This window comes from Colobus angolensis, unplaced genomic scaffold (genome assembly GCF_000951035.1).
Source record: "Colobus angolensis palliatus isolate OR3802 unplaced genomic scaffold, Cang.pa_1.0 Scaffold46, whole genome shotgun sequence".
NCBI lineage: Eukaryota > Metazoa > Chordata > Mammalia > Primates > Cercopithecidae > Colobus > Colobus angolensis.
The window spans coordinates 413667-437114 of NW_012118043.1; the positions used below are offsets into that span (position 1 = coordinate 413667).

General features: G+C 35.6%; 1 protein-coding gene across 3 annotated transcripts in view; it reads left to right on the forward strand.

Moving 5' to 3' along the window:
* Window positions 1-23448, forward strand: part of PLSCR4 (phospholipid scramblase 4) — a 60460-nt gene that overhangs the window by 27700 nt on the left and 9312 nt on the right. For 2 of the 3 annotated variants that reach the window (XM_011958064.1, XM_011958065.1), the window contains exons 2-4: window positions 3021-3048; window positions 4208-4318; window positions 19016-19251. In XM_011958064.1, the coding sequence (XP_011813454.1) occupies window positions 3042-3048; window positions 4208-4318; window positions 19016-19251 (354 nt within the window). In that variant the 5' untranslated portion in view covers window positions 3021-3041. Of the gene's footprint in view, window positions 1-1345; window positions 1391-3020; window positions 3049-4207; window positions 4319-19015; window positions 19252-23448 lie in introns of all 3 variants that reach the window. The other variant, XM_011958066.1, reaches the window with a different exon arrangement.

Consider the following 23448-nt stretch of genomic DNA (forward strand, 5'->3'; position numbering starts at 1 on the left):
AGAACTGTTATTTTTGTTTACATTGAGTTAGTCTCAGACATGCCTGATCATAAGGATCACCTGGAACTGTGTTAAAGGTAAAGATTTCCAGGCCTGGACCCCAGAGGTGCTACTTCAGGTTTGGAGTCCAGAATTCTATATTTTTTCCAAGTTTTATTTTGAAATTAAATATTCAAAAATTAATATTCAAATTTATTTCTTCATTGAGATTCAGCAATTGTTAAAAGTTTACCACTATAGATAGCTAGATAGGTGATAGGTGGACAGATAGATAGATATAATAATTTGGCCTCTTTTCACTAAGACATTGAATTATCTTTTGTAATTAGTTTCCACTGTAGCTCCTTGATAGCTTGTAACCTATAGTGTAACAACAGGCCATTACTTGGAAGAAGCTGACACTCAACATACAACTGTCAAATGGTTCTTGTTTATTGTGAAATAATGCCATACATATAAATATGCATATTTAAACATATACATACCCTTTAAAAACTAATGACAAGACGTTAGCCTTGTTCTTATCACCCTAATAGAACTTTAATGTTGGCAGGAACTTAGGGTTCCTTGTGGGCCACAACTAAACAGCCACCCCTCATCACTTCTTTACACATAACCCTTTTCTGAAATTTTGTGTTTTTAATTCCCTAGCATTTCGTTAAAGTTTTCCTCTATATATTTATCAGATAAAGTGCTTTGTTTAGAATTCCTGCTACTGAACATTCTTATATGGAATCATACTACATGTATTCTCCAGTGATTTGCTTTTTCTGTTGTGTTCTAACTTTGAGATTCATCTCTGTCCACCTGCACAACTGTAATTTGTTTTCACTACAGTATACTATTATATCATGTGAATGTACCAGAATTTATTTATTCAGTCTACTGTTGATGGACATTAGGCAAGTTTTCATTCCTTTTAATATGAATAGTGTTATCAAGAATATTCTTGTCTATATCCTGTGGACATGTGCAAGAGTCACTTGCAGGTACATACCTAGGAGTGTCTAAAGTTCTGGAAAGCTGTAGTCATTTTCCTCAACAACAGGGATTACCATCATTAAGGAATATGACTAACTCCTTGAACTCCCTTGGCTGGCCCAGAATTGGGTCTGACTTTTTGGTATGTCCCAGAATAAATAAATAAATATATATATACACACACACATTTATATTATTTATAATTATATATTATGTGTATTATTTTATATTTAAATATTATTTAATATATTTAAAATATAAATGTAAAATGTATATTATATATTAAATATATAGTTAAAACTTTTTACCTAATATGTATTATATAAAAATAAATACATGTCTTTAAAAATATATTTTTTTTAAGCTTCGAGACACATCGGGCACCGTACAACAAACTGCAGCTCCAGAGGTGAGTGGAGATGGTCCAAGACTGGTTAAACTTTCATCCATCTTGGCAAGACAATCATCTCAGCTGGGAATCTGCATACTGGCTCATACTGTGGCAGTTTTCATTGAGTCAGCTCAGTGCCCATATTGATGACTCCCTCACATGGTGTTTGAATGCTTCTTTGACCTACTCTAACTTTTTTACTGCATTTGAATGACACAAATGACTCTGCATTCTTATAAACATGATCACATCTTGAAAAGTACATAGGCTTAGGATTTAGAAGCACTTGCCTGTAGCAGATTTGGCCATTTGCTCATTAGAGAGTTGTTATAATCAGAGATATATGAAAAGCATTGGGACCTTTGCCTAATATTTGATAAGCATTCAGTAAAGTATAGCCTTTGTTGATACTCTTTTTGTTATTTGTCATTACTCAGAACTCAGAAATTCAGATATACTGTAATTCCCTTCTCTAATAATAGCCACTTTTTTTTTTTACCTGATTGAATTCAGAAAATTTTACCTTCACCCTCATTCCTTGTTTCAAATCTCATCTCGACTTCTAGTCTCCTTCTCTGAGTTATTCTCATAATGTTCCTATACATATTTTTAATTTAAATGTTTAACTTCTTTTGGTCTCTTCCTAAACATAACATGTCCTAGTCTAAACTTTCAATTTTTACTCTCCTTCATCCCCACTATCCTCCTCTCTAGTTTTGTTAATAGCATCACCATCAACTCAGTTACCTTGGGCTAAAACTCAGAATCCTCTTCCACTCCTCTCTTTACCTTAGTCCGTCAGCACCTTCTGGAGGCCCTGCTTCCAAACCGTGTCATGCCCCTGACCACTCCTAGTCCTCTGCAGTGTCATCTCCCCTGTCTAAGCCGGCATCAGCTCTCACCTGAATTGCTGCTGCCATCCCTCACTGCTCCCTGCTTCTACTCTTTCTCTCGGTGTATGGTGTCGATCAGATCTGATCACTCCACTGACTGAATCCTCCAGACTTCCCAGTACCAAATACCGAAAATGCCAACCACCTTGCCATGGCCTTCAGATGAGATCAGACCTCTCTGTCTCCATGTCTTACCTCAGTTCCCTTCACTCACTGTGGCCCAGTCACTCCTAACCGCTTTCTTTTTTCCTCCCATCAATATCTCAAGCTCACTGCCATCTCTGACCCTTTGCACTAATTTCCTATCTTCCTAGAACTCTCTTCCCACAATTGTAGTGTAATGTTTATTTTTCATAGTTCAAACAGCTCAAAGGTCACTTCCTGAGACAGGCTTTCCCTGACTCTCCTAGAACTAACCATCCATGTTTCTCTTAAGCCTGTTACATTGTTTTCCTCATAACTGTACTATCTATAAACTTCAGCATTTCTTGACATGTTTTTTAAAATCTCATCCTACTACAATATAAACTGCAGCACAGTAGGCGGCAGAGTGTCTGCTTCACTGCTGTACTCAGCATCTGTATTAGTGCCTCGTACATAATAGGTGCTCAAAATATTTGTTGAATTAATGAAGGGACAAATGTAAAGTAACTAGAGGTTAAAAAAAATTACAGAAGTCCTTACCTGTGTCACTGAGTAGTAATACTATTTATTACGTATATATTTTAAAGGCATTAACATTTTTTATTTTTCAGGATTAATTGGAATTCTTCGAAATGTCAGGTAAGTTTTTGTGAATAAATTTGAATATGCTTTATTTTCAAATGTGAATTTTGTGATTATTTTCCCTAAAGGGGGACTTTATTTCATTTTGATTTTTTTTGTTTAACATTTGGCAAATATAAATATGTGTGTGTGTGTGTTGTGTATATATATGTGTATATATGTATGTGTATATTTATTATTTATGTATATAGATGTTCCTATCATTGTCAGAAAAAGATTAAAAAGAGACTTAAAGTGGGGTACATATCTACTGAATAATCTTTGAATTTGTGGGGAAAATTAGGTAATAAAAAAAAGCAAGATTAGGAAAGCAGTTCTGCAAAGAGAGGTTGTAGTAATAAAGAGCCTGTGGCAAGGCCCTGCCTTGGTAGAGGAGGGTGAAAGTAGGCCTTGTATTTTCTAGTAGCTTACATAATGAGAGAAAAACCATATTTATGGATTTTTGTTTGCTAGGAGATAAAAGTCAACTGGTTGTTTAGGAAGCAGCTTTTTTTGTAATAAGCTCAGAGAGAAATTAGTCTCTAATCTCAATAAGAAGACAAGGTGCAACATCATGAAACTGACTTCAGTACTTCCCTTGCAGCAATTACAATTACTGTGACCTAGATTGCTTTTAGAAAGAATACAGTGAAAATGTGAGTCACTGGAGGTCTAGACTAAACTATTGCTAATTCAGTTATGTGTGACACCACTGTTTATTAAACCATTATGTGTTTATGGTGTTATGTTGTGAATCTTTTTAGACAGCACTTTCCAAAAAGAATTAGGAAAAAAATCAATTTCACTCTCTAAATGCCTGTGTTCTCCATATTATGTAATGGGAAAAATAATTTTTGCTCCTATGCCAGGAATTTACTTTGTAGGTAAGAGCATCAGGGCATTTGAACAACTGGTATAAAAGCTCATTGCTTTGATCACAAGCACAATATAATTGTTTAGTTCTATTTTTAAATATATGTTCAGTTTGAAAATTCATGAAATTTATTAATAAGTAGTGTCTCATATATGATGAATTCTGTTTATAGGAAATATAGGAGTGTATTTCCAGTTGATTATATTTCTTGATGCATACCAATAAGAAAAAAAAAAAAAGAATACATTTTGTCATCATATTATTGTTTCCTTTGTAAGTCATGTTCCCTCTCTTCTCCTGCAGGTGTAGTACCCACAGCCCCTGAACAGCCTGCAGGTGAAATGGAAAATCAAACAAAACCACCAGATCCAAGGCCTGATGCTCCTCCTGAATACAATTCTCATTTTGTACCAGGTGGGTTAAATATTCATAAAGAATATTCTCCTTTCCTAAAAACCATACTGATGATTAGAATTGCTTTTTAAGTTAACAAATTAATTGACTGATTTAATAAGTAAATAAATATTGGATGCCGACACGGTGCCACATAGTTTGCTGTCTGTCAGTTAGAATACATTCCTATAGCCATAGGGTTTACAGACTTTTAGAAGGAAGTTGTGCAAATACTGATGACATTCTCTCCATTCTATATGGAGAGAATGAAGAGAGTGTTGTAAGGACACAGAAGACGGTATCTGACATTGCCAGGGATTTGAGGAAAGCCCTGACTAAGGAGGTCAGGTTTTGCTGTCATGATAAAAATTTCACAAGCAAAGAAAAGGGGGAAAGGACTATCCTTAGCAGAAAGAATTATATGTCCGAAAGTACAGAGTCATGAAAGTCTGGTGTGAGGCATGCATGAGACACATGGCAGATGTGCAGAGAAATGGAAGTGAATGGCCATGGGTGCTGATTAAGGAGCTTATCTTTCTGGCAAATATTTTTATAAGTCTGAATGCACTACTGGTGATGTCTTGGGAGAATGAATACTTATATAGTGCTAGTGGAAATGTGAGATATTTCGATCGTTAGAAAACAATTTGGCCAAGTTTAAAATTCTAAAAATTAAAAATGCCCTTACTTTTGGCCAAGGAAATAGTTTCAGTTAGTATTGTCTTTAAATACATTTTAATGACTTACATAATGATGTAGATACTGCAGTAATATTTCTTTAAAATATATATTTACATGTATATTTAGAAGTAGAAACCATTGCGTTATGCCCTGAAGGGAGAAAAGAAACCGTGATATGTACAATATAATGGCAAAAGGTTTTTCGTTTTTTTTTTTTGAGACAGAGTTTTGCTCTTGTTGCCCAGGCTGGAGTGCAATGGTGCGATCTTGGTTCACCACAACCTCCGCCTTCCAGGTTCAAGCGATTCTCCTGCATCAGCCTTCGGAGTAGCTGGGATTACAGGCATGTGCCACCACACCCGGCTAATTATTTTTTTCAGTAGAGACAGGGTTTCTCCATGTTGGTTAGGCTGGTCTCGAACTCCTGACCTCAAGTGATCCTCCCACCTTGGCCTCCCAAAGTGCTGGGATTACAGGTGTGAGCGACCGCGCCTGGCCGAAGGTTTTTTTTTTTTTTTGGCTCTAGGCCTATGATTCATGCAGCTCAGGTGGCTTCTTTACCTACAGTGTTTTCTGAAAGCATCAGGATTTCCTTTTTTCTCTTTTCCTAATATGTATGTGTGTTATGAGGATAAAATGCATTATAACATACTGCATTAATAGCTTGATCTTTCCTAAATCCAGGGTATTAAAAATTAAATTATTAAATTATAATCATGCTTTATCTGATAGTTTCTCTCTATGTCACTTCAGTGACTTCCAACATGATATACAAGATCTATCTTGTATTTACCAATTACTCTATATCCAGAAACCTGGACTCCACTAGAACAGAAACTTCACCATTTCTGAGAAAAACTTTGGTTATACATCATGTTCTCATCTGATAAAGCATATGTCTGTTCTTCTCTATATCAATAATTCAGCAAGAGAGTAGGCTACATCCTTCAAATTAAATGACAAGATAAGTCGTAAAAATATTATAGTTCAGACGACACAACTAGTGAATTTTCAGTTATAAAATATAGCAAAATTTCGCTTTGATCGCCACCTAGTGGCTAGACTGTAAACTTACGAAGACTGACCAAAATTGTCACTGTGAGTCAAATTAAGAATCTTGAAATCTCTACTCGGATTTAGTGTTAATGAATTTATCTAAATTTCTTTACATAATTTCAGTTTGCATTACAGTGTTGGATATGTGTTCCCACCAAAAATAATTTTATCCACCATTCTTGTTTAAAAGAATAAAGAAACCTTTGTTATATTTAGTGTTAAAGAGAAAATGGCATGGTTTCCTGATGTTCAAAATAACTAGGAAAACTCAAATCCTATCAGGCAGTGTTTCTTACACCATTATTCGTACGATAACACTCCATAACAGAGGTCTTTATTTACATAAGTCTGAGATGCTATAATTACACAAAGTTAAACTTATTTTGTTTTGTTTTGCTTTGTTTTCCTGCAGAAGCAATCAGAACTCTTATGAAAACTTCAAAGCTTAGAAGAAAGTATAATATACCAATTTCTCACATATAACTTGATCATATTTTTTCCTTCTTTTATCTCTGGATAATACGTACTTATAACAAAAATCGTTCAATTACATAAATGTGTATTTAATTTTAAAATAAATATAAATTTAATTTTAAAAAATATAACCTCTATACGAATAGCCTCAAAATCTAAGTAGTAATTTTTTTCTGATTTATTGATCTTCAAGTTTTATAACATGAGTTGCTTTTTTATTAAAAGTACATGGTAAATTAATCATTAACTAATTGAAGTGATATAATTAATATTCTTGATAATTCATATGATTTTTAGTTGCATTGTTATTTTTAATAATGGTTTAAAAAAAGAAGGTATGGATATCTGATTTCTAGTCCAACTTGGATATTCTTAAATACAATTCTTAAAGGAATTAAAGTGTATTCTTCATGACAAACTTAAATACATACTTTCCTTCACTTTTTTCCAAATACATTATACTTTTTTCTCACTTAACTCTAATTTGACATTGCTTCCTGTTACCATTTTTTTCCCTTTAGTCTGCTTACTCTCAGTTTCCGTCAAAAACTGTGTCCCTACTCTTAAAAGCTGTTGTTCCCAGAATTATTTGGTCTACTCCCCTTGTCTTCCCTGTCCTTCCCCATCTCCTTCTCTCTCCTCTCTCGGTCACCCTTCCTTTTACACACTCTTCTAAGTGATCTTGTTAATACTGAAGGTTTCCTTTTCCTTCATCACTGATGAGCTACATAGCCACAGATCATGTCAGTCTGCTAGTCTCTAAACTTGCACTTCCAACCGCCTATAGACTGCTTCTCGTGAAAAACCATTGAATCTCAAACTCAATGACAACCAGCCCAACTTTGTTATCTTGCTTCTAAACTCTATTTTTTTCCTCCATTCTTCCCACACACTAGAGGCCTGTAGGATCCCAAGCCAGAAACTTGAGAATCTTTCCTCATATCCAGTCCACTTCAAAGTCAATGTTGTATCTTAAATGTCAATTACCATTTCTCCACTCTATGCTCCTTTCACCAAAACCAGCCTTCCTTGCCTTCTAGCCAGACCTTTGCAAGTACTTCCTACCTAATCTGACCTCCTATATAAATAATTCTAGATGTAAAACTAATCACTTTACTTTGCATTTGATTGGCATAAAGTTCAAAGTCTTTCATAATCTTCACTCCATCCTATCTTTCTAGCCTTGTCTACTAAATCTCCACACACAGCGGTTTGTCTTGCAATAGTGAACCTCCTCTATGCACCTGCTTGTTCTTGTCTGTTTGCCTGTAAAACCTTTCCCCATCATGGAGATGCTGGTTAGGTCTAGTGGGTTAGCACCTATATCGTAGTATACCTTCTCTGCATAGGTTAGGTACCCCTCCTGTCTAATCCCTTAACACACTATGCATCTACCTATGATTATGCCAATTACTTGCTTTGTGACCATTCACCTTTTTTTATACATCTTTGTAGCCTCCACAGAACTTGCTGCCCTTGGAGATAGGCATGCATTGGTATGTCTTTCTGTCTTATATTTCTAGCAGCAAGCACAGAAGCTGGTCCTTGAAATGGGCTTGAGGAATATTTAATAGATAAAAGAATCTTTGATTTATCTCCTGGCCTTGTTTTTTAGTATTATTAGAATTTCACGATTCATGGCTATTAGTGGCATTTTTATGAGTAACCAAAATGTCTTAGACTTCACCTTCAAAGACGACTGGTTTTCGCAGTCTTGGTTGACCCCAGACTACTGCATAGTCCCATGATGTCCCATGGAGGTGAAAGGATAGAACTTAAGGACTTAAAAATAGCTGCTAGCTAGAGATGCCAATCCAGTGTATAGGCCAAAGCCCTCCATAGAATCACGCCTGGCGTGCTCTTCTTTCTTGCCTCTGATCTAGGAGGAGTATTAACATGATGCATTTAAGGACATTTCTGCAGTCAGAATGCTGGAATTCTAATTCTCCTCCTTATACATCAGCTAGTGACTTTCACCAAGTTATTTAACCTCCCTATGCCTCAGTTTTCTTCTCTATAAATTAAGGATAATAATAGTATCTACTATATAGGGTTGATGTAAAGATTACAAGATGTGGTACTTTTAAAGTTGTTAGAATAAGGGCTAGAATACGATGAGAGCTCAATGAGTGTTAATTATTATCTTTCTTTTTCTTTTCTTTTTTTAACAAACATAGCTTTCTCTAATAGGACTTTCTTCCAGATCTGGGTGGTATCCAGGACCCAGTTCTTTGGGGGCTCTGAGAGAGACCATAATCTCCACCTTATCACATTTAAGTGAATTTTTAATTCTGCAAGAGTGACCTTTTCAAAAACCAGCTGCCTATGGGACTGTCTACATTTGTTTGTTTGTTTGTTTGTTTGTTTGTTTGTTTTTGAGACAGAGTGTTGCTCTGTTGCCCAGGCTGGAGTGCAGTGGCACAATCTCGGCTCACTGTAACCTCCGCCTCCCGGCTTCTAAAAGATTCTCCTGCCTCAACCTTCAGAGTAGCTGGGATTACAGGCACGGACCACCATGCCCGGATAGTTTTGTGTTTTCAGTAGAGACAGGGTTTCACCGTGTTGGCCAGGCTGGTCTCAGACTCCTGACCTCAGGTGATCCACCCACCTCGGCCTCCTAAAATGCTAGGATTACAGGCGTGAGCCACGGTGCCCAGCCAAGACTGTGTCTACATTTTTCAGGAGATGTCAATCCCTTCCTTACAAAGCTGTGTGGCGTTGCTCTTTGATTACCAAAGACAGAAGATTCGCTAGTCCTATAGACTTACAGTTCCCAAAACTGAGTTTACTTAGGGAAATGTAATACCATTTGTGGAGCTGTAACAATACAGCCCAAATTGGGCTTCTACTGTTGTAGCCGTGTTCATTTTTGCACACTTATCTGGACACGAGGTGAATCTCAGCTTCTAACATCTTTCAGCTGTCATCTGGACTGAAAATCCAGTAATTTTTGGGCAGATATGCAAAAAAACACATATACATACATATACACATATTACAAGGAAAAGCGGTAATTTTCAGAAGGAAATTACAGTTTAACCTATATTTAGGTAAGATTTATTTTTTTTCTTCAAGGTGGAAATCTACAGAGAAAAATCTCCAACCATAGTAAAAACAAGCACTTATATGATTATACATTGCAATGTTGCAACATTGTTTCCATCTTTTTCATTTCAGAATAGAATCTTTGCTTTCCTTTTATTAGTTAAGTAAAAAGATCTTTAAATCATTGACTTTCAAATATTCTTGATGATAATCTAATCTAACACATAGTGAACAATACATATATATATTCAATATATTTATATATAAGTAACACAAGTTTCACTAGACAATACTGAATATAAAGTGAATATATAGCATACTAATAATACAGTTTCATATTTTCTATTGTATTCTTCTCTAGTTGACTATATTTTCAAAATTAATATTTGAATTATTAAATTGATTTTAATGATCTATGAATATTTCTTCAGTTTGCAAAATGCTGTATCAAAACAGTGTTTCTCAAACTTAGTAGTTGATAAGAATTGGTGAAGTATCAGACAAAATATACTTGGAGAAAAAATTATTACTAGAGATGATGGTCATTTTATAATAATGAAAATGTCAATCATCACGAAGACAGAATGAGTATATACATATATACACATAAAAACAGTGCTCCAAAATATATAAAGTAAAACTGGTAGAATTGAAGGGTGAAATAGATAATACAATAAATAATAGTTGGAGACTGTAATACCCCACTTACAATAATAGATAGAACAACTAAGCAGATCAAAAAGGAAACAGAAGATGTGAACAACACTATAAACCAAACTGGGCACAACAGACAGTCTACGACAGACACTCTAGACATAATAGCGTAATAGAACACTCTGCCGAACAACAACATAATACACACTCTTCTTGAAACATATGGCATTCTGCAGTATTGTGGTTAGGTCATGAAACAGGTCTCAACAAATTTAAAACAATTAAAATCCTATAGAATATATTCTTCTACCACAGTGGTAGAAGAATACTTTTAAATGACAATAAGGGCAAAAAAAAAATCACACACAGGGAAATGAGAACGTACTTTGAGATGAATGAAAACAAAACACAGTATACCAAAACATGTGAGATATAGATAAGAAGTGCTTAGAGGAAAATTTATAGCTATAAACACCTCCATTAAAAAAAAGGAAGATATCAAATCAGTAATCAAACTTTCCACCTTAAAGAAAAACCAAGCCAAGCAGTAGGAAATAATAAAGATTACAGCAGAAATAAATAGAAAAAAGAAAAATAAACAAAATCAGCAAAACCAAAAAATTATTCTTTGAGAGGATCAACAAAATTAAGAAACCTTAAGTCAAACTGACCAAAAATAAAAATGAAAAAAAGCACCTCAAATTGCTAAAATCAGGAATGAAAGTGAGGCTGTTACCACAGAGAAATTGAAAGTGTCTTAAGGGAATAATATGAACAATTGTTTGTACAATTTATTATATGCCAATAAATTAGGAAACCTAGATGAATGGACAAGTTCCTAGAAAGATACAAACAATTGAAATTGACTCCAGAAGAAACAGAAACCCTTAACAGACTTATATAACAAGTAAAGAGATTGAATTTGTCATGTAAAACTTTTCCACAAAATATAGCTAAGGCCTAGATGGCTTCAATAGTGAATTTTGGCCAGGCACGGTGGCTCATGCCTGTAATCCCAGTACTTTGGGAATCCAAAGCAAGTGGATCACTTGAGGTCAGGAGTTTGAGACCAGCCTGATAAACATGACGAAACCCCATCTCTACTAAAAATACAAAAACTAGCTCGCACACACCTGTAATCCCAGCTACTTGGGTGCCTGAGACAGGAGAATGGCTTGATCCCGGGATGCAGAAGTTGCAGTGAGTGAAGATTGTGCCACTGTACTCCAGCCTGGGCGACAGAGTGAGACTATGTCACAAAAAAAAAAAAAGAAAAAGGAAATTTTACTAAATGCTGCATAAAGGTTTTAAACCCAGTCATTTACAATGTCTTCCATAAAAATGAAAGAATAGTGAATTCTTCCTAGCTAATTCTATGAGGCCAGTATTACCCAATTAGCAAAATCTGACATAGATATCACAAGAAAAGAAAACTAAAGATCATATCCCTAATAAATATAGGATCAGACTTGTGCAACAGATTACTAGCAAACCAGATTTAGGAACATAAAAAAGGATTAAATGCCATCACCAAGTGGGATTTATCCCAAGGTAAGATTGGTTTATCATATTAAATATCATATTACAACCCATCAATGTATGTACTATTTTAATAGAATATAGTACAAAAACCACATGACCACATCAGTAAGCACAGAAATCACACTTGACAAAATACAACATCCTCCATGATAAAAACACTTAAGAAACTAGAAATAGGAGGAAGTCCCTCAATCTGATAAAGACTACCTGTGAAAACTCACACCAAACATATTTAGGAGTAAAGACTGAAAACGTTCATTTCATCTAAGATCAAGAATGAGACAGGATATCTTTCTTGCCACTTCTATTTAGCATTGTACTGGAAGTTCTGGCCAGAGCAATTAGGCAAGAAAAAGAAAGAAACAAAACTATCTCCATTCGCGGAAAACATGATCCTATATATGTAAAAAGTCTAAGCTGGGTGCAGTGGTACACTCCTGTACCCCTGTAGTCCCAGCTACTTGGAGGTTAGGGTAGAAGGATTGATTGAATTCAGGGATTTGACACTGCAGTGAGCTATGATCAGACTTCTGCACTTCAGCCTGGGTGACAGAGTGAGACCTTGTCAAAAAAAAACAAAAAGCAAAACAAAAAAAAAACCATATATACACACAAACAGCACAATAAATAAGCTCAGCAGTGTGTTAGGATATAAGATCATTATACAGAAATCCAAGGCCGGGCGTGGTGGCTCAAGCCTGTAATCCCAGCACTTTGGGAGGCTGAGACGGGCGGATCACGAGATCAGGAGATCGAGACCATCCTGGCTAACACGGTGAAACCCTGTCTCTACTAAAAATACAAAAATCTAGCCGGGCGTGGTGGCGGGTGCCTGTAGTCCCAGCTACTTGGGAGGCTGAGGCAGGAGAATGGCGGGAACCCGGGAGGCGGAGCTTGCAGTGAGCTGAGATCCGGCCACTGCACTCCAGCCCGGGCAGCAGAGCAAGACTCCGTCTCAAAAAAAAAAAGAAATCCAAATGTATTTCTACATATTAACAATAAACAATGTAAAAAAGAAATTAAAATTATAATTCCACATACAATAACATTAAAAATAACATACCCAGAAATAACTTTAATAAAAGGAGTAAAATATCTTTCATATTGAAAACTATGAAACATTGTTGAAAGAAACTAACGAAGACTACCTAAGTGGAAAGACATTTTACAGGTTTGAAAAGTAAATATTGTTACATGGAAATGCTCCTTAAATTGATCTACAGATTAAACACAATTCTTATCACAGTGGAATTTTTTAAATTGACAAGCTATTCCTCAAATAATATGGAAATGTAAGGGATTCAGAATAGCCTAAACAGTCTTGAAAAAAGAATTAGAGGACTCACAATTCCCAATTTCCAATTTACTATAAAGCTGCAGAAGTCAATACCATAGTACTGGCATAAAGATAGATATATAGACCAATGAGATAGAATTGAGAGTCTAAGAAGTAAACCCAAACATCTGCAGCTAACATTTTTGACAAGCATGTCAAAATAATTCAGTGAGGAAAGAATACTCTTTTCAGCAAAGGATCTGAGACAAATGAATATCAACATACAAAAGAATGATTTGAAACTGTGTCTCGCCCTATACACAAAAACTCTAAATGAATCAAAGATCTATGTGTTTGAAAGACCTATGTCTAAGAGTGAAAACTATAAAACTTTTATAAGATATAGATGTAAGTATTTATGTCCTTGGATTAGGCAATAGTTTCTTAGATATGATATGACACTCTAAAGCACAACCAACCAACAAAAAATAAATTGGACTTCATAACAATTAAAGAGTTCTGCACATCTAAGGACACTATAAAAGAGAAAAAACAACCTACAAAATGAGAGAAAACACTTGCAAACTATCTGGCAAAAGACTTTTTATCTTGAATATATAAAGAACATTTATAACACAACAATACAAAGACAAATGATTCAGTTTTTTTTTTTTTTTTTTTTTTTTTTGTCGCCCAGGCTGGAGTGCAGTGGCTGGATCTCAGCTCACTGCAAGCTCCGTCTCCCGAGTTTAGGCCATTCTCCTGCCTCAGCCTCCCGAGTAGCTGGGACTATAGGCGCCCGCCACCTCGCCCGGCTAGTTTTTTGTATTTTTTTTAGTAGAGATGGGGTTTCACCGTGTTAGCCAGGATGGTCTCGATCTCCTGACCTCGTGATCCGCCCGTCTCAGCCTCCCAAAGTGCTGGGATTACAGGCTTGAGCCACCGCGCCCGGCCGTGATTCAGTTTTAAAGTAGGCAAAAATATTTGAATAGATAGTTCTCCAGAGAAGATATACAAATGGCCAATAAGCACATGAAAAGATGCTGAACATCATTAGTAATCAGAAAAATGCAAATAAAAATCACAATAAGATACAACTTCATACCCACTGAGATGACTAAAATAAAAACAGACAATAACAAGTATTGGTGGAGGATACGGAGAAGGTAGAACTCTCATATTTGCAAGTGGACATGTGAAATTGTAAAGCCACTTTGGAAAACAGTTTGGCAGTTAATAATGGAGTTACCAAATATTTCAGCTCATTTCACTCTTAGCTAGAGAACTGAAAACATATGTCCACACTAAAACTTGTACATGGAGGATCACAGCAGTGTTATTTATAATAGCCCAGAGTGAAAACAACCTAAATGTCCATTGACTGATTAAAGGATACCTAAAATGTGATATATCCATACAATAGAATACTACTCAGCCATAAAATGGAATTAAGTACTTATATGTGCTACAACATGGATGAACCTTGAAAGCACCATTTTATATACGGGACTTAAGCTTTTGTAGGTTGAGTGTAAAAAAAAAAGACATAGAGGCCTATTGTATGTTTTCATTTATATGAAATGTGTACATTAGGCAAATCCACAGAGGTAGTAATGGTTTTCAGGGACTGTGGGGAAGAGGAAATGGAAATTGCTGTTAATGGATATGGGTGTTCTTTCTGGTATGATGAAAATTCTGGGTTTAGGTAGCAGTGATGGTTGTACAACTTTGAGAATATACCTAAAAACCACTGAATTTTGCATTTAAAAAAAAAAGAATTGATGAAATAAAATGTTTTGTTAATCTTAAGTTTTGCTGTAGAGATCCTGATGCAATAGATTGGAATGAGGCCCAGAATCTGGAATTTTACTAAGAACTCCAGATTATTTTGAAGGACTTGGCATATTGAACCACAATTTAAGAAACAATATGTTGAGGTGATTTTTTTTTCTAAATTTAAACATCTATCTTTGAAAATCTGAAAAATCTAGTTCCATTCTTAAAAATTGCCTTCATGTCTTGTCACCAAGGCTTCAGATTTCACAGTTCAAGTCTTAGGTAGCATTCCCTGCTAATAAAAAGTTGTTTTATTTAATTTAAACTAAAATAGATCCACAGTTGGACCTCTGTATTTGTGAATTCTTCATCCATGCATTTAAAAAAGTTTGGATTAAAAATATTTTAAAATCACAATTAAAAATAACAATAAAAAGTATACAATAAAAATACCAAAACAATTTATATTAGCATTTACATTGTATTAGCTGTACAAAGTAATCTAAACATCATTAAAATGTATGGGAGGCTGTGAGTAGGTTACATGCAAATACTACACCATTTTATATACGGGACTTAAGCTTTTGTAGGTTTTGGTATTTGAGGGAGTCCTGGAACCAATCCTCCATGAATATCAAGGGACGACTATACTGAAATCTTAACATAAAATATATTGACTTACACAATTTATTTTGTTTTCAACCACAAGACATTATTGTTTGCGTCCTTTGTAGGGACATGGATGCAGCTGGAAACCATCATTCTTAGCAAACTATCACAAGAAGAGAAAACCAAACACCGCATGTTCTCACTCATAGGTGGGAACTGAACAATGAGATCACTTGGACTCGGGAAGGGGAACATCACACACTGGGGCCTATCATGGGGAGGGGGAGTGGGGAGGGATTGCATTGAGGAGTTATACCTGATATAAATGATGAATTGATGGGTGCTGATGAGTTGATGGGTGCAGCACACCAACATGGCACAAGTATACATATGTAACAAACCTGCACGTTATGCACATGTACCCTAGAACTTAAAGTATAATTAAAAAAAAAAAAGAAAAAAAAATTAAATTCTCTATTAAAGGAGAAAAACCTTTCTTTATCTGAGCCTGGCCTTCCGAACATTTCAGAGAATATCACTTGTGGGCTACTGTGGCTCTACTACTCACGGGATTTCAGTTAGGGCTACAACACCTTCGCGATAAGTTAGGATCTGTTGCATATTTCTGGGTAGACAACCAGGACCCAGTTATTTATAAATTTGAATTAATTAATCTTAAAAACTTGGAAAGTGAAACAAAAATAAATTAACAATGATCAAAGTTATTCAAAAAATTCCTAGTAACCAGAGCTAGATAGATATACAGTAATGGCATTCTCATGCCTATTGTTGGCAATTCTTTGAATTTAAAATAGTGAAATGCAAAGTTACCACTGCTTATCTTAAGAGACCTTGATAAAAAAATTCCTGAAGTCAAACATTAGCTGTTGTGTACTAATTCATTTTTATGAGTACTCTTTTTCAAAAAATATTTTATTTCCATAGGTTTTTGAGGAACAGGTGATATTTGGTTACATGTGTAAGTTCTTTAGTGGTAATTTGTGAGATTCTGGTGCACCAGTCACTCAACCAGTATACACTGAACCCAATTTATAGCCTTTTATCCCTCACCCCCTTCCCATCATTCCCCCTGAGCCCCCAAAGTCCACTGAATCATTTCTATGCCTTTGCATCCTCATAGCTTAGCTCTCACTTAAGAGTGAGAACATATGATGTTTGGTTTTCCATTCCTGAATTACTTTCCTTAGAATAATAGTCTCCAATCACATCCAGGTTGCTGTGAATGACATTAATTCAGTCCTTTTTATACGTGTTTGTATATGCGCGCACGCGTGTGTGTGTGTGTGTATGTGTATATATATATATTCTCACATTTTTCTTGATCACTCGTTGATTGATGGGCATTTGGGCTAGTTCCGTATTATAGCAGTGAATTGTGCTGCTATAGACATGCATATGCAAGTATCTTTTTTGACTTCTTTTCCTCTGGATAGATACCCCAGTAGTGGGATTGTTGGATCAAATGGTAGTTCTACTTTTAGTTTTTAAAGGAATCTCCACACTGTTTTCCGTAGTGGTTGCACTAGTTAACATTCCCACCAGCAGTGTAGTTCCCTGTTCACCGCATCCATGTCAACATCTATTATTTTTTGATTTTTTGATTATGGCCATTCTTGTGGGAATAAGGTGTTATCACAGTGTGGTTTTGATTTACATTTCCCTGATCATTAGTGATGCTGAGTATTTTTTTATACATTTGTTGGCCATTTGTATATCTTCATTTGAGAATTGTCTGTTCATGTCCTTAGCCCACTTTTTGATGGGATTGTTTGTATTTTCTTGCTAATTTGTTTGAGTTCCTTGTAGATTCTGGATATTAGTCCTTTGTCAGATATATCAGTTGTGAAGATTTTCTCCCACTCTGGGTTGTCCGTTTACTCTGCTGACTGTTCTTTTTGCTGTGCAAAAGCTCTTTAGTTTAATTAAGTCCCACCTATTTATCATTGTTTTTGTTGCATTTGCTTTTGGGTTCTTGCTCATGAAGTCTTTGCCTAAGCCAATATCTAGAAAGGTTTTTCTGATATTATCTTCTAGAATTTTTATAGTTTCAGGTCTTAGATTTAAGTCCTTGATCCATTTTGAGTTGATTTTTGTATAAGGTGAGAAATGAGGATCCAGTTTCATTCTCATACATATAGCTTGCCAATTATCCCAGCACCATTTATTGAATAGGATGTCCTTTCCCCACTTTGCTTTGTCAAAGATGAGTTGACTGTATTTGGGTTTATTTTTGGGTTCCCTATTCTGTTCCATTGGTCTATGTGCCTATTTTTGTACCAGTACCATCTTGTTTTGGTGACTATGTCCTTATAATATCATTTGAAATGATATGTGATGCCTCCAGATTTGTTCTTTTCACTTAGTTTTGCTTTGACTATGCAGGCTCTTTTTTGGTTGCATATGAATTTTAGGATTGTTTTTCTAGTTCTGTGAAGAATGATGATAGTATTTTGATGGGAATTGCATTGAATATGTAGGCTGTGCTCTTAAAGCATGATAAAATGCTGTATCCATTTAAGGAAATCTAGGTTCCTTGACAGACTTGTAATGACAAAGATAATTCATCAGATCTCTGATTGAAGGTGGAATGGGGAGAAATGGTAGAGGGGTAAGTGCTGTGGGCTGAATGTTTATATCCCCCCCAAATTCATATATTGAAGCCCCATTTCCCAATGTGATATTACTTGGAAGTGGGGCCTTTCAGAGAAATTTAAATCAAAAGGGTGGAGCCCTCATGATGGCACTCATGCCCTATAAGAGGAGACGTGAGAGGGATTCTCTCTCTCTCTCTCTCTCTCTCTCTCTCTCTCTCTCTCTCTCCCTCCCTCTCCCCCTTCACTCTGTGAGCATATAGCAAGAAGGTGAACATCTGCAAACCAGGAAAGGCTGTACCAGGTTTGACCATGCTAACATTTGTCTTTGAACTTCCCCGCCTCCAGAGCTATAGGAAAGAAATGCTTGTTGTTTGAGCCACTCAGTTTGTGGTATTTTGTTATAGCAGCCCAACTGCTAAGAAAATAACCTTAAGAAATTGAATCTAAAAGAGGTCAGGATTGGGAACCAATCTGAGAATTCGATGATGAAGATATGTACAAGTGATTGGATCAAGGCAGCCTAAAATATTCATTAAAAGCACCCCTTTGAAATAAAGTAGACATTATTTATGTAGCCATAAACAATAACAATAGACATAATAAAAAAATTTACAGGAGTAATTATATGTAGTCATTATATGTTAGTAATTAATCCCAACCTCATTAGGTAAGTTTATTATCTCCAAGGAGGAACTTAATTTATTAAGAAGCTAACATGTTGGTCTTCTAATGTTTCAAAACTTATTTCTGTACCATTGCAATGGGAATAATTATAAGGTTTAAAAGGATTAAATGAATTAATATGTAAATAAGTCTGCCTAATATATCGTTGGGTCATATGCAACAATGATCTGCATAAAGTGCAAATCAAAAATGGAACAAGTTGTTATATTTAAGTGGATGTTGTGTGATCTATTTCATCTCATGTAAAAAGTTATGTTAACTTATAGTGTTAATAATGTATAACATTTTGAATTCTTTTGAACACAGGACCCCCTGGAACAGCTGTCCCTCCACCTGCAGGCTACCCAGGAGGCTTACCTATGGGATACTACAGTCCACAGCAACCCAGTACCTTCCCTTTGTACCAGCCAGTTGGTGGTACCCATCCTGTCCAGTACCAGCCTGGCAAATATCCTGTGCCAAATCAGCCTGTTCCAATAACATGGATGCCAGGGCCAACTCCTATGGCAAACTGTCCTCCTGGTCTGGAATACTTAGTGCAGGTACTCCATGAAAATACAAATTATTTTCTTATGAAATGTGACCATATGGACCCAATAAAAAGAGAAAAAAAGTAGAACAGAGTGAATAAAGGTAGATGGGTCAGTGATGACAGATGCCATTTGTGAAACTATAAGAATAGTGATACCAGTTTCAGAAATGTGAAAGGGAAGTAGCAAGTACAAGGATGTTTATAGTGGGATGAGTATGTTTTCGTAAGGATTTATGTTGAGCTTCAAGGCATACAAGATGTTTTCTTGAAAGAAGTATACAAGTAGGAATCGAAAAACTATCATAGAGGGTAGTTGTGTTATTTGCTTAGAAATAAAGAGTTAATATCAATAAAAGCAGCACAAAAGAGAACAAAACACAACACAGTGGATAAATTGCTGAGTGCCTTAACCCATTGCTTTTTACTACCACTCATTATTTTCATTAGCTACTCTTGCCACCCCCAAAAACATACAATATAAATAAAAATAATGAACCCTACAAAGAATATTTATTCAGACCAAGTTCCAGAGACCCCCTTCGTACAACACAGTAACTCCCTAATTAACCTCTATATAGATATTCTGCTGCCACCAGGGCATCCAGATCAAAAACTGGGTAATATGCAAAGTTTGTGTACAATTAGTTTTGTTTAAGAACCCATGTCTGAAACTAAAAACCTGCTTAATGAAAATAAGATAAAGCTGGCAGAGTAGTTGCCTTTTATTTGTGGCGTTGATTCCTATGGTTTCAGTTACCCATGGTCAACCAGGTTCTAAAAATACTAAATGGAAAATTCCAGAAATAGACCATTCATAAATTTTAAATTTATTCTGAGTAGCATGATGAAATCTTGCACAGTCCCTCTCTGTTCTGACTGCCACATGTATCATTCCTTTGTCCAGTAGTGTATCCACGCTGTACATGTTACCTGTAGTATACAGACCGAGTCACATAGTAGCCATCTTCATTATCAGACTGACTTACAGTATCATGGTGCTTGCATTGAAGTAACTTATTTTACTTAATTATGTCTCCAAAACACAAGAGTAGAAATGCTGGGAATTTGGATATGCCAAGGAAAGACCAAAGAGAGTCCATAAGGTTTTCCTTTCCATGTAAAGGTGAAGGTTTTTGACTTAATAATAAAAAAAATTCCTATGCTAAGGTTACCTAAGATCTACAGTAAAATTAATATGTCCATGAAATTGTAAAGAAGGAAAGAAAAATTTGTGCATAGTATATACAGGATTTGGTATAATCTGTGGTTTCAGGTATCCACTGGGGGCTTGGAAAGTATCCCCTGAGCATAAGAGGGAGACTACTTTATTGGAGATCCCATAGAACCTTCTGAATCTTTTTTGTTGTTTTTAGAGAAAGGAGTGCTGAAATACATTATAAAGAAGAAACTTCCCAATTCAATACTTACCTCCCCAGCTTGACAGCCAAGTATTTCCTGGAGATATGTCATTTCTCTTTTCAATTCTGTATATTGACAGGGACCCTGATAATCTTCTGTGCTGAAAACTATTTGTATAATATTATAGCATTGGTGTATAGAAGTCAGTATAGTTGGATCAGGAAAATTTGGATTTTACAAAAGCCAAAATTTATCCTAAATTATTATTTGGACAAAATATTGACAAAATGTAAAGCCACTCATTCAGGCAAAGTGCTAGAGTAAACATCTACATTATTTCAGAAGATAAAATGTTTGTAGCTTATCAAGTTTAGAAAGTCTCATTTCCATACTTTGTGATAAATACAGAAGTTGTTCTTGGGAATCTAACATCTTCTACAGTCAATTCTCTTTTCAAATTGTATAGCTTTGTTTATTTAAATATTAAAAACCTGATTCTTAATTTCTTTTATGATTCTTATGGAGGTTAATTTAACATATTTTATGAATTGTCCCTTTTAGGAATATTTAGAGTTAAAGAAATAACTGAAAAAATAAACAAAACACAGGTTTGGACCTAGACAAACCAGGTTTTTAATTCTATCCTACTCTCTAGTAACGCTAAAACCTTGATAAACTTTTCTAACCTCTTGCTGCTTGAATTTTGTCGTCTGTAAAATAGTATTATCAATACCTACCTTATCAGATTGTTAAGAGAATTTTTAATGAGATAAGGGTCACAATGTGCCTAATATTTTTTGAACATAGAGGGCTGTCCCAATGGATGAAAACTGTGTGGCTGTTATTAGCTTAAATACCTTCTTATGGGTGAATGCAAGACATAGAGCCAATCTTTTCCTGCTATCTACCCTAGTCTTTTTGAGCTCTCACATGAAGATTACGTGAATCTTTATCAAGGTTACCAAGAGTCCTAAAACATCCAAATTAGCATGATTATATTATTTCCAGAGTCTTGGCTTTGCCAGTGACTTTACCCATTTGTCAAAGAACTGTCCCTTAACAGACACGTGTTACTGAGTTCCAGGGAGGGACATAATAATATCGAAATTAGGCCAGTTAATAATGCTGTGATGGCCTCTGAGTGTTCAAGTGAAAGAAACAATTTCACATTGTAAATAAAAAAGCTGGAAATGATTTAGCTTTATGAGGAAGGCATGTTGAAAGTTGAGATAGGCCAAAAGCTAGTCTTCTAGCACCAGTTAGCCAAGCTGTGAATGCAAAGGAAAAGTTCTTGAGGAAATTGAAAGTGATATTACTCCAATGAACATATGAATGGTGAAAAGTAAAAGAGCCTAATTGCTGATATAGAGAAAGTTTTAGTGGTTTAGAAAGATCAAACCAGTCACAGCATTTCCTTAAGCCAAAGCATAATTCAGAGCAAAGCCCTATCTCTCTTAAATTCTGTGTAGGCTGAGAAAGGTGAGGAAACTACAGAAAAAAAAGTTTGAAGCTAGCAGAGGTTGGCTCACAAGGCTTAAGGGGGAAAAAAAAGGCACTTTTGTAACATAAAGTGCAAGGTGAAACAGCAAGTCCTGATGTAGAAGCAGCAGTAAGGTTTTCAGAAGATCCTAGCTATGATAAGATTATTGATGAAGGTGATTATACTAAACAACAGATTTTGAATGTAGATGCAGCAGCCTTCTGTTGGAAGAAGATGCCATCTAGGACTTTCATAGCTAAAACGTAGAAGTCAACGCCTGACGTCAAAACTTCAAAGGACAGACTGACTCCCTTGATAGGGTCTCTTGCAAAACACTGCTACTCACTAACAACACATCTGGTCACCCAAGAGCTCTGATGGAGGTGGATAAGGAGATTAATGTTGTTTTAATGCCTGCTAACACAACATCCATTCTGCAGCCCATGGATCAAAGTGTAATTTCTATTTACAAGTCTTAATGTTTAAAAAATGAATTTCATTAGGCTATAGTTGTCATAGATGGTGTCATTTCTCAGATGGATCTGGGCAAAATAAATTGAAAAACATGTGGAAAGGATAGCCACCATTCTAGATGCTAGTACGAACATTCATGATTCATGGGAAGAGGTCAAAATATCAGCATTGACAGGTGTTTGGGAGAAGTTGATTGCCGCTTTTATGGATGATTTTGAAGAGTTCAAGATTTCGGTGGAGGAAGCAATTTCAGATATGGTGGAAACAGCAAGAGAACTAGAATTCGAAGTGGAACCTGCAGATGTGACTGAATTGCCGCAACCCATGATACAACTTTAACAGATGAGCAGTTGCTTCTTATGTATAAGCAAAGAAACTGCTTCCTTGAGATGGAATTTACTCCTGGTGAGAATTCTGTGAACATTGTTGAAATGACAAAGGTTTTAGAATATTACACAAATATAATTGATAAAGTAGTGGCAGGTTTTAAGTGGATTGACTCCAATTTTGAAGGAAGTTCTACTGTGGTAAAATACTATTAAAGAAAATCACGTGCTACAGGGAAATCTTTCATGCAGAGAAGAGTCAGTCAATTGATATGGCAAACTTCATTATCTTTTTGTTAAGAAATTGCTGCCGCCAACCTGGGCTTCAGCCATCACCACCCTGACCAGTTAGCAGTCATTAACATAGAAACAAGACCCTCTACCAGCAAGAGGATTGTGACTAGCTGAAGTTTCAGATGATTGTTAGCAGTTTTTAGCAATAAACTTTTTTTAAAATTAAGATGTGTACTTCTGTTAGAATTAATACTCTTATGTACACTGTAGACTACAGTATAGTATAAACATAATTTTATATTCAGTAAGAAAATAAAACATTCAGGTGACTCAC